The sequence below is a fragment of the Anopheles maculipalpis genome, chromosome 2RL, assembly GCF_943734695.1.
Source record: "Anopheles maculipalpis chromosome 2RL, idAnoMacuDA_375_x, whole genome shotgun sequence".
NCBI classification, from domain to species: domain Eukaryota; kingdom Metazoa; phylum Arthropoda; class Insecta; order Diptera; family Culicidae; genus Anopheles; species Anopheles maculipalpis.
In genome coordinates, this window is record NC_064871.1 from 66,464,419 (window position 1) to 66,479,689 (window position 15,271).

A 15,271-nucleotide genomic window follows, 5' to 3' on the forward strand; every position below is an offset into this window, starting at 1 on the left:
TTCGACGCTTTTGTAGCGGTAATTCCACCGTGGAGGATGCTCAACGTGAAGAAAGGCACTTAACGTTCGCCGACGAAGAACGGTTTTACTGGCGGAAAATTACTGTCAAATGCAAGAAGATCTTGTATATCATATATTAGGTATGGAAACCACACGAGTTGAAGCCTTAGGACATTGAACGCACACTCTTCATGTGTGAATTGATGGTCCAGCGGCACAACAGAAAGGGGTTTCTGCACAGAATCGTGACGGGAGACGAGAAGTGGATTTTGTTCAGCAATCCTAAGCGCAAAAAATCATGGAGATCCCCCGGTCATACATCCTCAGATCGGTAGAACATCCATAGCTCGAAAGTCATGCTGAGTATTTGGTGGGATCAGCTCGGCGTCATCTACTACGAACTTCTGAAACCGGGAGAAACAATCACTGGTGAACGCTACCGGAAGAAAATGATAAGTTTAAGCCGAACACTGCGTGAAAAATGGCCAGAATACTTATCACGCCACGTCAAAGTTATTCTGCTGCATGACAATGTTGTGCATCTGTTCCGATCCATGGTACATGGATTGGTTGACCAGCACTTCTCCTCATATGAACAGTTCCAGAATTGGTTGAATACCTGGAATACCTGCTTCGAAAAACGTATCGTGTTTTTGAAAAAGAATCCACGATTTATCCGAAAGTTTGAAGAAAGTAATAAATAATAATGGCCAATACTTTGATTGACCCATATTCTACAAATAAAAATGCCACGAGTAAAATAAACTCTTGAAAAATCGGCCGTTTTTTTATTTACGCATGTTCATGCGGGGCTCTTCATGAACATGCGTTTGTGCCATGAAGTACTGCAGGGGTAGTGTTAATATGAAGGCTAGTGTAAAACATGGTGTGCTTAAAATTTCGCAAACTGAAGAACTGCATTCTATTCAACAAGCCTGCACCCATAATGAAGGCCATCATTTCCCAAAACTACTCCATCATCGAACAAACATAAATGATCAGTAAATCCGCTTAAATACCAAATTCCAACCCATCGCCTATAATTGGCCAAGCCATAAAGCGTTGGCACTTTGTTATCACGTTAGCTCATCTATTTTTCGATTCGCTCGTTTATCGATTCACCATCACCACCACCACCATCAGATGGCTCGCAGCGGCTGAACAATGATGCGTGAAATGTTCGTCCAAATTGTTATTTGCTCAACGGAATTCGTACCACCGACACCGGGGGTGAAGCGATTTCTAATTTATCGATCGATTAATGACTAACTTCAAGCCCAACTGTACACACTGCAGGAGGCCCACTCTCCTAACTCCAGGTGTCCCTAGGTGGACGGGTAAAATGAGGAGGGTAAATTATCGAGTTGAAAATTATTAATACTCTTACTGTATCAATACGACAACGGACCATAAAATGAAGCTCGTGAAGTGCGGTGCATACACAGCAACGAATGGTTTAATGCATGGCAAATAGGCTATGGTGCAATAAGGGGAGGGAGTAATATGCCAACCCCAGCACGGAAATCCATCATCCAATCAGCCATACACGTCCACTTCATTGCGAGCAAGTCCGCACACTTCGAAACGAGCTACATAACTAATCCTATTTCACGGTATTAATTGGCTCCCTCATTTTCATCCGCTTTGCAACAGCTGAGGGTGACATTGTCCATCCCCATGCCTTGCCCGGTCTGGTCTGAAGTGCTGTACGTAATAATCAAATCGAAATGCTTTTCTGTACAGCAATGGCATAAACATACCGTACGAAAGAAAGGAGACTACTGTCATTCGGGGGGAAAATACACGTGTTTTGTGGACACATTCGTTCAACTTCGGTCCAAACTGCGCAGTTGGTTACGGGACGTAATGGTTTGACGCTTGAGCTGTCTCTTTTGCCGCCCTACATGCATGCCAAAGCTCCCGAAGGATGTGCATTCGCATTGGTGGGCGAACTCGACCTCGGGGAGCTTTTCAGTTTCGGAAATCTTCCGCTATGGCTGATTACACAAAATCGTCCTCCGGGACTGGTTGCTGCTATCGGGTAAAATGTTTAAAATAATATTATTACCATTGGTCCCTCGTCGAGTCGAGCACATCCGAGATGGAGCATATAGCTTGAAATACTTCTTCTAATTGTACACCGGTTGTAAGGACACACGACGGTCTAAGGCTAGGAGCGAGGGAAAGCAGAGCAAATCTGGGCCAATGCTGTTGTGGGATCACCATTTTATCAAACCATGACTACCGACAATCATACCACTTAACACACAAGCTACATGCTTCTGCTGATGCGAAATTACCACCAGTCCCGCAGCGCACCGGAAATTCCTTCCGCCCCCGCTTAGTTCAAGGGGTTTTGGTAAACCAGCCCCAGGTCCGATCGGTTTCGGTTGTGAGAAGGTTTAATCTCATGTTGGGAATTAAAATTTCACAAAATCCAATTTAGAATCAAAAGTCTCGCTTTACTATTTCCGTGACGCGCTGGATTTAGTGAAGAGAGTGGCAGTGAAGGTGCAGTCGAAGTGAGGAGCCGCTCTCTCTCTCACACACACACACACACGCATGCGAAAAATGGGAACGAGCTATGCTCTTCGTCCCGCATGGAGGAAGCCATCTTTTTCCCCATGGGTGCAGAGAGCAAAACGAAACGGCTGCCCAGTTTTTTGCCCACTCACAGGGCACCCGATTGAATTCCATCTATTTCCCAAGAATCAACACACAGCATTGCACACATACGCACACATACACTTGGGGAAGCAATTTTCATTTTCCATTCCGTTCCAATTTCATATCCGTTCCGTTTCGTTTGCGATTGTTTCGCAAACGCATCACGTCCGTTTTCGGTGAAAATCCCACCCTGAAACTTTTATCAAACGGCGCGACTTGGGTAAACGTGTTCCACAGGCAAGTTGCGTTGTTCGGGCCAATTTTGAAAATTTACTTATATTTCTTTTGCTTTTGGGAAACCAAGAAAGGGTGACGACAGGTGGAGCTGGAATTGAATGCAGGTGACATTCACAGCTACTCGATAATGGGCCATGGAAGCAAGGTTGGGCTTGAAACGCATTCTAATAATATTGCACTACAGGTATTAAATAGATTACAACCTAATCAGGCAGCTTTTATAGGAGCAGGATTGAAAATTTGAATCACATGTTGTTGTGCTTATTAGCCAAATCTTATTTGTTTGTAATCAAGTACACTCCATTGTCCTATTTATCTGCTAGACGTAAATTGAACAGAATATTTTTCAAGACATTCAAGTACAGCGGTCTATCGGTTTCGAATATTTGATTGCGGTGCATTAATTTTCGTCTATTTGTGTCTAAAGATTTGTTAGCCTCGCCTCACCTCTCCTTACAATTCTCGGCGGATCTCAAATCAATTGATTTCTCTGAGACCGCAGAACAAACATTAGCAATTTGAATCACAGCCATCAATTCCCAAAAGGAACACCAAATTTCAATCACCACAGAACTTATACCCTTTCGGACGGTTCAACCTGGCACACCTCCGGCATGTGGCTGCACACATTGACCCATGCCGAGCGATAAGCCCATCCCGTTGGGTGAGATTGGTGGTACAATTACCTACCTGATATTGATTGGATGCTGGATTGGTTTATCCCAGTCGGTGTATTCGTTCCGAACGGCGGAGAATATCTCGTTCAGATGAAACGTGAACGCATTGCGAATGTACGTCCGCAGTAACCTGTTTCGCTGATCCTCCTCAAGACCGTACTGCAAAAGGTGCAAAGTGTAGTGAAGTGTAGCAGAAACCATTCAATGTACGCCACCAAATAGCGCCTCCATTTCATTGCTGCTCACCTGTATGTCTGACGCGCTGAAGTCATTGTAGCTTTCGGTGGTGCTCATCCCTAGCATTAGTTCGCTCGTGATGAATCCTTCGCCCGAATGTTCCATCGCAAACTCCGGATCCATCGAGTCCTCCAGTGGCAGGAAAGGTCCCCAGGAAGGCATGAACCGAACGCTGGTCAACCGTACGCCCATGAGCGCCTCGATCGGCTTATCCCGCAGACATTCGGTAATGTCATCCGTCGAAGGTTTGCGACCATTCCGACCGGGGACAAGATGGCACGCCATCTGTTGAGACACCTCTAGCCGTATCGCATCCGGGTCCGGGATGAGTGCCCACGGGCTGAGTGCCGACCCACTCAGCAGTATCGTCCGCTGCACCAAACCTTCCGAAGTTTAATACAGAGCAAACAAAAAGCGTGATAAGAAAGTGTCTTCAATACGAAACGATGGACATCCGAAAGAACTGCTAAAAAAAGCACATCACGCTACGTGGATGATGACGTACCCTTTCCGGACTTGGAGATAAGGATGAGATTCGCGAGTGCCGCTCCCGTATCGTGACCGACGATGGTGATGCGCTTCGGGTCACCGCCGAACGACGCTATGTTATCTCGAACCCAGTGCAGAGCGAGAATGATGTCCATTAATCCTAGATTACCGCCGGAACCGGGTGACAGTGAGGCACGAGTTTTTAGAAAACCTACGAAAACAGAAGGAAAGTCCCGTACCGTACCGGGATCGCCGTTAGGACAAAGAAGTAGTAGCGTGGCAATAAGATAAACTTCTTAGAAAATCACAACATTTATCTTGTCACAACAGCATTACCGAATCCTTTTCTGCTGTCACGTCTAATGAGATTATGTCCCTTTGAAAAGATATTCGGGCAAACGGGGGGTTTTGTTTTTGTTTTTTTGCAGCAAAATAAAACATTGGTATTAATGCGACCCATCGCCTAAAATTGTAAGACGGAAGGATTTGATTTAAAATTTAACACGAAGCATAACTGCTTGCAGCTTAATTTATGCGGTGTTTTGATTGCGATGATGTTGCTCTTTACTTCACGCAGACTACGGAATTGGTTGTCCGTGGTGTCACGGAGATTTAGTATAAAGACCTTTCAAATAATTTTTTTCTGATACATAGCTTGTTGTAATTGCTTCGTTTCCTTGGTTCCCTGTAGCTCCATCAGCTCTGTTAAGTGTTAAATAATTGCCAAAAATATTAAAAGGTTATTCATTATAGTTGAAATTGTGCGTATGATTTATGCTCAAATCCCAACTCGGAGGGATCGGCATTAAATCCCACCGCCAAGATCACCGCCATGCAACATTGATTGTCAAGCAAAATATAACTGAAGTCAAGAATGTCATAAATTGCAGGTCCAAGACTTCTCGGTATATTCTTGAGCAACATTTCTACCAACGCAATAGGTCTCGCGTATATCGCGTGGAAATCATTATTCCTATCCGAAAGCGAGCATTTACATACACACAACAAAATTCGAACTCTACTGCTGCTAATCTCTGGAAAAAAGGTCGTTTCAGCGGTAAAAGGAGTTCTGTTACTATTTTTTAAATCAAGAAAAACACTCGATTTGGTAGTGGAGGCGATTAATTTTAAGGTTTTGTTCGTGTCCCTGAATCATATTTTAAAAATAAAATAGCTGATTTCAACTAATAATTTACTTGCTTCTTTAAGAACTTTCGCAAAAGATTCAAAAATCAATCGTTGCTAATTATTTTAACCTTATGTTCCGTAGTTTTAACTAAATAATCAATATGTTTTATTTATATTTTAATATGGCGGCTTTCTACATTGTTGTCAACACCGCCTGTGAGAATTATGTTCTTCTTCTTGGCTTAACGATCTCTAAGGTCATGCCGGCCATCGAAATGGCTTTCTAGACTACCAATATACTACGTAGTTGGTTAGTCAGTTCTCACTACGGTGAGGAATGACTAACTCCGGATGAGATTTGAACCCCGGTCCTGCCGTTTGAAGACCGGCGCCGTTGTCACCTATACCACCGAGCCTCCCCGAGAGCTATGTTATAAAAACAATTTTGTATGAAAGTGTATCAAGGTATTTTCTCCCTATTAATTGCCTTATTCCGGGCCTGCACAGTTGTAGCAGATGATGATAATAAATAATTGTAATACTAACTAATAATAAAATTGACGCAAAGAATCTGTCATCATATGGAAGTTCTTGCAGCGCATTGTGTTTAATTGTGAGTAAAATACATTTTCTAGGAAATTAGTTAGAAATTTCGGTCTTTCGCCGGTCCTTCCTTTTATCTGACCATCCGCTTATAAAAATCGTTCTCGCAAACCATCCTTCTTAGAACTAAGGAAAGAAAAAAACTCCACAGAAAAAATGGTACATTCAATTATTCAACCAAAAACCAAAGCGCCGCTTTACTTTTTGTCACTTCCAACACCCTTCTGTCGATTGATGGAGCATTCGTCTGTCGTTTTTTTTGTTGCTTGTTTTGTGCTATCCTGGCCAGTCGCATTCAAGATGTACGTGATCGCATTAGGGGTGAGATTGCGATGGAGAAGCCAAGAAGAGATCGAACGAACCACCGGGCGATAAAACAAATAAACCATTTCCTTCGATGTTTATCTACTGATTACCTTTGGTCCTCGGGTGAAGCTAACAGAGTCACAGGTCCAATCCATTTCATGCCCTCACCCACTGGATGTTTCGGAAGATGCCGACAAGAACGTAGTAAGGACTGGTTTGGAGGGCTCACTGGACTCATAAAATTGATAAATGGTAATCTTCTAGGTAAACATATGCTCACTAGCATCATTGAACAAAAGGTGAAGATGCTCGACTGAGCTGACCCCCGCTCTAGTGGCATCCTTGGAACATCCTGTTCGATCGATTGCTTCCGATTCCGAGGCATGATTGCGGCATTTGCTTCGCTTTGTCCTCCCCATGGGCCATTATGTTGCGTGCAAATAAGAAACAATCGCTTTCTTATCGCAACAATTCGCGGCATAGCAGAAAGAAATCCTCCGGAACGCGTTAATCTAATTTCAATGGTAGACCGGGTGGATGGGAAATGAGCATAAAAGGCATCCCTGCAACCTCGAGAAGGGAGTTTATTTATTGACTCGTTCGGGATCGATTCTAACGAATGGTCTGGGAGCGTTAGTTTTCCTAGTTCCCTTCTGTGCTCTTCTGTCATAACGCTCCATCCAACTAACAGTATGCTTGATTTATGGAAAATTCATAGTGAAAAGTAAACAAAACACCCTTCAATTCCTTTTTTTGCCGCTCTTCGTTTTGCACGGTGCAGTTTGGAACCTGCACAGCACTAAATATTGCTTCCTTCTCCCTGGAAACGCGGGAAACATCCTCATTGAAGCGAAACGATCGGGTAGAGCGAATAAATTCGATTATTGAACCGCATAAATCAAACGACACACTCGATAGTTTCAGCAGACTTTCGCCCAACCGGTAAGTCATAAAACTCTCCCAGCTCTGCCGAATCCGCTCCCCCCCAAGGGACACCGTCCGGCACGAAGCGTTATTTTTCTTGTGCAGCTGCATCGTTACATACAGATGTATAATCATGATGTTATATATGTGCGTGTGTGTGTTTGTGTCTATGTATATTATGTTGCTCTTTTTTAGAACTTTTTTCCCAGAATTTCGCTTCAGCCTTGCAATCATTGCATATGACATCAGGTGGAAAAATGCACCCACTGCATTGGTACGTTCATCTAATGGAATGCACCATTTGCATACACCGTGATAGTAACACCGGCTCGCAGCAGTGATTCCACGGGGTTCGAGCAGGAGTGTCCGTTCGATGTGTTTTTTTCCCCTGAATTCTTTCTACCGTTCCAATGCGAATCACCTTTCGCGTTGGAAAAATCGCGCCGCTTTGAGTCATATGCAGCGCGGGGTTTTCAATCGATGCTAGCCATGATTTACAAGCAGTTGGGTGATGTTTTATGTTGCCACTGAACGTGGGGCAAGGTTTCATTTTTTTTTTTTGTTTGGTCGCTTGTTTGTCATTCCCATAACAACCAACATCGATGAATGTTTGGCAACCGTACAGTGCAGGTGCAGTCTCGTTGCACTCTTTATGATGTAATTCATTTTGCTAGTTTTAAACTACCAGCTTGTCGCATGTGGAATAAAATTCTATTCGTTCCTATCCCTTTTTGACCGTCTGTGTGTGTGTGCTTGGTCATATCTGTGTTCATTATTAAATATTTACAGACAGGAATGAAATATATTAGCAATATCTATACAGCAATCCATAAAGTGAGTATTTCGTGTTGCTTTGCGCATGTAAATTGATGTGTGTAACTTAGTTTTGTTTTACTGACGATTTTGAAGTTTCCATATCAAATTTGTTTTATCTCGAGAAATATCAACGTGCTGGACATCTGCCAGCCTTTTTATGTTTGGTGCTACATTCGTAATGAATGTTATAATTTATTTGATTATGATCTTTGTGTTTGCTTTGAAAGAATAAACGAAAGCTCTGCTCTTTGATTATTTTTCAACATGTTGCATTTTAACGTTGTAATTTTAGGTTTCATTTGAGATAGAGTCCTCCTTTTCCTTCTCCGAGAGGTCTTCTGATCATTTCTGCAAATGGAACATCCTAAAGCAGCAAGCAAAGCGAAGCAGATTAAACAACTAAATTTATTTATTTATATTTGTATATTACGGCTCTCCGCCGTATGCTCAACAGCATTTTGTTTGTTATGGACCTTGACGATATGTTTGTTAGTTCTCTAACATTCACGTCTCACATTGACTCTAGAGTTACTAGAGCACAGAGGTCTCTTGATCTTTTTAAACGTGTTGCTCTTGATTTTCGTGACCCTCTCTGTTTGCGGATTTTCTACTACTCACTGGTCAGATCGTTGTTGCAATATTGTTCAGTGGTTTGGACCCCCACTGCCAAAGTACACATCCAACTTATTGAGGACGTTCAGAGCACGTCCTTCTTCAGATTTGCTACATTCAGAATACTTTGTGTTCCAGCCTCTGCATTTCCCACCTACGAATCGAGGTGTCGGTTTCTTGGTCTTGATACGCTGGAAGATCGCTGCTCATTCTCCCAAATTTCTATCATCGACTCCTTCCTTCTTAATTGCATCGAAGCTCCAGTGCTCTTTTTCTCGTTCCTGTTTTATGTCCGCCTTTCATTTCTCATCCTTGCCAGGCGCACTGCTGCTGGTCGAAATAACCCTCTACTTCGTGTACTTTCCCGCTTCAACACCTCTTGTCACACGTTTGACTGTCACTTATCCCTTTCATCCTTTTGTACACGTCTTATCTAATTCATCAGCAAGTTGTTGTTTTCGTTTGGTATGTGCGCTTACTTTACTTAATTTTTAATTTTCTTTATCCTTTGGGTAATTTTAAGATATTTATGTAAGTTCATATTGTAAAGCCTTCAGCCAGATAATGAACCAATAAATATAATAAAATATAATGTAAAATAATAATGTACGACCATAATCTAATGAACAATGAACATTATTAATAAGGCATTTGATTCTGATTCTTTGCCCTAACCCGAGCATGCTTAAAAATGAAGTTGATCAGTCATATTGTTCAATTTTACGGAGCCTAAGATATGATACACATGAGCCAAGCGCTCTTTTTATTGAGGTTTCTTCATTCCGATCTGATGTGAAGTTTAGCTGAGGGAAAGGATTTGAAGAATGGTGAGCAAGAAAACAAAAATCTGTCATTAAAATAGATGAAAATTGAAAATAAAAAAAATGAAGGAGTTTTTTTGGTATTCTTCTTCTTCTTCTTCTTCTTCTTCTTTCTTGTCTTAAGGACACACCGACCAACTAATGGCTTAGTAGACCTTCTGATTTGATGACCACGTAGTTGCATAGTCAGTCTTCACTACGAGAAAACAGTCCGTAAATGAGTTGAACACCGGTCCTGCAGTGTGAAGACCGTCACCGTTGCCATAAACTTTTTGACAGTAGTAATAACTTTTAAAGGGGGCGGCCCGGTGGAGTAGGCCACAGCGGCGCCAGTCTTTAAACGGCAGGACCGGGGTTCAAATCCCATCCGGACTGTCCCCCCGTAGTGAGGACTGACTACCCAACTACGTGGTATCGGCAGTCTAGTAGAAAGCCTTTTCGATGGCCGGCATGACCTTTGAGGTCGTTACACCAAGAAGAAGAATAACTTTTAAAAATAGATAAGACCTATCTGCAATAGCCCAGCCTCAAAGCCTCTATAAGTTAATGGAAAAAACCACCGTTGTTGTTTGACGCCCGCTGGTCATCTTGTTTGTGTTACATACTTAAAAACAGCCAGAAAAAAATAAAGCAGCAAAAATTCCACTCATTTAAAAAAAAAAATTTGGAACCATTAGTGGACGAACAGGATACCTTGACATAGAACTACTTGTTTATTGCATATATTGATATTAAATTTTGTAACAAACATTAGCAACTCTTCCTATGTATCTTTCTTAACAACAACATGATATTTATCAATAGCCATAATAACCAACCAAAAAACGGCGCATCATATCGGAAATCGATTTCAATTTACAAACAATATCGCATAAAAAATTCGACTCTCCATTAACCTTAATGCACCCTCTCATAGACACTTTGTAAAGCGCGAAAGCGCCTAAAGGATCGTTTTTCCAAAGCAAAATACCACACCAGCACGGGCACGACATGTGTGAACGGTGTGCAGAAGCACCATTGTGCAATATTCGTCTTCCGATAGAAGGTTGAAGGTGTCGGAACACCTGCGGTTAAATTACACGTCAATTCAAATGCAGTCTCTTTTGCGAGATTATTGTTGGGTTGCGATGAGGTTTAGGATTTTTCTCGCACATGAGGCAGTTCGTGCGTGTATGATGGTTTTTATTTTGTGTTCCTTTTTTCTTTTTTTGCTACGTCCACAGCCGCCATCGTTCGGTCGTTTTCACATTTCATAATCTGTAGTACTACAGTTTTGGTATCCTTTGCCGAAACTGAAGATGAAGATCCTCACCACAGGAGGCATCCACCGTGCAGGGGTGCGTGCGACCGGCGGACTTGGTGCTGGATGGTTTCGTTTTCACCTTTGCACCGTGGGTAGTCTTACCGCAATCGCCTCACACACATAGCAACCGAATGTCGGTTTTTTAGCAAGAAAAATAGGTGTTTAGATGAGAGCATTACGAGTATCCTTGGGGCACGCGTATGGAATTCGAAATTTGAAAGCCAAAGGCGTAGGCTTTATCGTGAACGTTCGTGTTGCAATGCAATGTACGCGTCTGTGTGTGAGTGTGTCTATGGCAAGTCTATGGCCCTAGTCAGCTATAAATATTTGTGTCTCACTTACGGTCGATGGACAAAGTTCCCTGCTGGTGTGTTATCAGCGATTGTAAGAGAGCAAAGGAAGGATAAACACACACTCATATCAAGTGAATCACAGCTCACAGCTGGAGACAGACAGCTCGTACATTATCACGTGTGCGATTGTGGAAAGGTACTGCGTAAAGGACATGGTTATTGGTTAAAAGGCGACCCGTTGGGGATGGCGGAATGTTGGATGGAAAAACTGTGTTAGCTGTAATGGAATATGGAATGTATTTGAGTATTTTTTTGTTGTTGTACTCATTCGTCAACCTCAACCGAAGCGTTTGAGCGTTTTGAATGAATGAGGTCGCTCAATTTCCTAATGGTTGTAAAGAATGTAAATTGATGCTGTCGATTATCGATGGTAAGGTTAGCAGGAATTCTGGATATGAATAGAAATCGAGTATTTACAATGGTGGCAGTGTATCATGATGATTATTCTGTATTATTGATCTTGCATTAAGATTCCTATGTTAAAATTGTTTGAAGTAAATTTAACAGCAATATTTAATGGCCAGTTCCATAGCAGAACCATGTGCACAGTGAAATATTAATGTCACATATTTAAGATTTTATGCATGTTATTGTTCTTATCTCAAGTATTAAACAAGTCTGTATGATTTGAGGTTGAAACGAAGCACTATTTCATTAAAAATGATTTAAATATTGAGATTAACTATGACTTATTAACTATTGCAACAAGTTTCAATCAAAATGATTATAATTTTTTAATTACTTCGACTTACGACTTCGATATACGAGGCGTAAATCTAAATTATGGTAAAACCTTAAACTGGGTCAACCGGGGACAAAACCTGCATCGGTGACTTCATAGATAATGCTGACTGCCAGCTGGTCCTACTATAGAGTAACATCTCTCAAAATGTTTGTCGCAATGGATGTGGCTAGTTCTGTATAGAACATGTATAATTCTCACAGACGCCGCTAAGACGTGAGATTTAACCAAAACTAACGAAACCTTTTTAGCCACATTCCAGAGAAAAATTATTTGAATTCTTTGCTTCATATGCGGAGAAGGGCATTAAAGAGTTCACTACAATAATGCTAACTGGAGGTAATCCAAAAAAGGCAAGCTCCACTGGGCTGGCCATATCATGAAAATGGTATCGGACAACCCATTTGTTAATTTTTGAAACAGTTCTAAACTGAGGCGGAATGCTTGCGTTCATGCGTTTGCCAGAATAGTTAGGATGCTGCAAAGTTGCCAAACAAAATCTTTAAAAAATTGTAAATACTACGAATTTAGTTGAGAAAAACAAAAATGCTGCGGATAAATGCTGCGTTCCAAACTGGAACGTTAAACAATGAAATTGTAAACCATTACCATGAATACATATACAGTACTGGACAAAATCATTCATACGCTTTAACTATTCTATTCTCTATTCTCTCTAAAAGTTAAATATTTCCTTCAATGTAATAGTTACAACAATGCTACCTTAAGGAAAGTTGTTGCCCTATTATCAGGCAATAATATTGTAAAAGTGAAGTTATTAGAATACGCATGACTTTCTAAATATATGCTATCTTTAAGGAAAGGATGAGGATCGGCATGGACAAAATAAATCATACTCCAGATTTCTTATTCACAAGTTTTGCTTATATCAAATAACTCCTTTTATTTTTGAACCCTAAATATTTGTTCTGATCACTCTGTGCCTTCAGCACCGCTTCCTATACGCGAGGCATACTTTCAACGAGATTCCGTAGATATTCTGGATCAATTTTCTCCTACGCTGTTTTCAAAATATCAGAATAGTCGTCTTTTGTTGGAGATCGATGTTTTGTCGACTTTATCGTCCAAATAACACCACAAATTCTCTATCGGATTCAAGTCGGGAGATTGAGTCGGGGATTTGGTTAGATTTGAAGAACGCTGTTGTTTTTTTGGGCCGTATGTTTAGGGTCTTTGTCTTGTTGAAAAATGTAATTTGTTTCGAGGTCAGTTTTCAATAGTGAAACCTCCAAATTTTCATTCAACAAGTTAATATATACATCTGCGGTCATAATCCTCTTGATATTCACCAAACTTCCGACTCCAGACCAAGCAAACGATCCCCAAACCAATATGGTCCCCCCCTCCATGCTTGACCGTCTTTTGAATGTATAGTTCCGTAAGTGCGTCACCTGATCTGTGCCATACCCTGGATGTTTTTGTCTAAACAGCTCATACTTGCTCTCATTGCTTCACAAAACGCTTTTCCAAAAGTATATGGACATTCCAGCGTACTTTTTGTCAAACTCCAATCTCTTCCGTTTGTTTTGCATGCTTATGAAAGGGCGCTTTGATGCCAAACAACTTTTCAAACCACTCTGGTTGAGGCGCCGGCGTACGGTACGGCGAATGACATCCAGATTCATCGTTTCCTTAATTTCCCTGCAAGACAACTTAGTGTTTTGCTTCGTCAGCCGAATTATTCTAGCATCATCACGACGAGTCGTCACGTGATGACGGTCTTGTCCAGATAAGTGGCGCACAATTCCAAAGTTTTCTTGTTTCTTCCAGATATGTTGCACAGCTCCAATAAATATCGAACACTTTTCAGCAATTTTCCGGAAAGCAATTCCTTTTTTGTGATCGTTAATAACCAGATTTAACCACATCGAGCGAAATTTGTTTTCCTGACATTTTACACTTTTCATAAGACGCAATAAAAGCCAAAGAAACCACAGGGCTGCTAGTTTTACAGTGCTGAAAGAACGTTAGTTAATTATCACGGCAAGAAAAAAAAGTTTTTAAAGTGTATGATATATTTTGTCCATGCTTAAAAGCAATTGAAGGCTATAGCAACTTCTTGGAAGCATATAAAGCTATTTTCAATATTTTTCACTGCAATTCTTAAAACTTTAATTAATGTACCAAAATTATTCTGAATATGGAATCATGGTTTTTATCTGAAAAATAAAAAAAATACTCCTCAAAGAGCATTTTTACTTTGCGCGTATGATTTTTTTTGTGCAGTACTGTATATACATAAACGTTAGGATGTTGGGTTATCAAACGACAGCGCTAGATTGACAGCAGTATCGCTGGTTGTAACAGCAGGTCAAGAACGCCTTTCGTTTGTAAGTTAATCCTTATAAGCATTATTCAACTTGATTAAATCTTTCTGTTCTATAGCGTAATGCTAAAACGGGGATCAGACAATACGCAGAGGGTACAACTTATGTCAAGAAATAAATTGTCGTATAACAAATAAAGCCGAATAAAGTCAAATAAAGTAAATAATTGTCATAAGCATATTTGGGTTTGTTAAAAGAACTTCTCCACAAACAATTTATTTGAAATTTGAAAAAAAACCTATGTTTGCTAAAAAATAAAGGTCAAGCGTTTGCTGCTCGCTCAGACTATACGTAAAAAAAAAAAATAATATGAGATGAAATGCTGCTTGACCACAAATTATTACATGAAAAAGTATGCACGGGTATATTGATTTATTATTAAGTATGACGGGATGTTGCCGTAAAGTCGCCAGTACGGGTATTTCTTTAAGTAAAAAAAGGCGAGACAAAGAGATTTGAGTATCAATCGTAATAAAATAGGCCCTTGTTGAATTTCATCATAATTCAACATGATGAATCGGGAAACTTGACATTGAGGTCAATAAATCCTACACACAATTGTATGTGCGAACTGCAAAAACGCTGCATACAACTTATTAGAACATTAAATGCAAACATGCATATTAGAATAACAGGTTAATCAGAACATGATCAAATTTCTATGAGCTCAGAACAAAACAAACCCGAACTGATCACAGGTAGCTCCCACAAGCACCAAACTTCAGAAATGCGCTACAGACGCATACGAAAGATATGATGGAAAATTCAACGAACCGAACCAAGCAAATTTAGTTCCCACAAGCTTAACGACTTCTAAGGTCATGGTGGTCATCAGATGGCTTACTAGACTCTCCTATACCACGTAGTTGGATAGTCAGTCCTCACTACGGAGGGACAGTCCGGATGGGATTTGAACCCCGGTCCTGCCGAATGAAGACCGGCACCGTTGTCGCCTGTACCACCGGGCCGCCCCGATTATCACAAGCATTGTTGGGAGATAATTCAAAT

The 15,271-nt window shown here is 41.0% G+C and overlaps 2 protein-coding genes across 2 annotated transcripts in view; both read right to left on the bottom strand.

Annotated features, from left to right (window-relative positions):
* Positions 1-15,271, bottom strand: part of LOC126556462 (splicing factor 3B subunit 5) — a 334,510-nt gene that overhangs the window by 201,189 nt on the left and 118,050 nt on the right. The window lies entirely within an intron of this gene.
* The window catches only part of LOC126568787 (neuroligin-4, X-linked-like), a 74,742-nt gene that overhangs the window by 34,476 nt on the left and 24,995 nt on the right, over positions 1-15,271 (bottom strand). The window contains exons 5-7 of the mRNA XM_050225415.1: positions 4,324-4,518; positions 3,828-4,201; positions 3,595-3,740 (exon numbers count right to left, since the gene is read on the bottom strand). Of these exons, the coding sequence (XP_050081372.1) occupies positions 3,595-3,740; positions 3,828-4,201; positions 4,324-4,518 (715 nt within the window). The remainder of the gene's footprint in view (positions 1-3,594; positions 3,741-3,827; positions 4,202-4,323; positions 4,519-15,271) is intronic.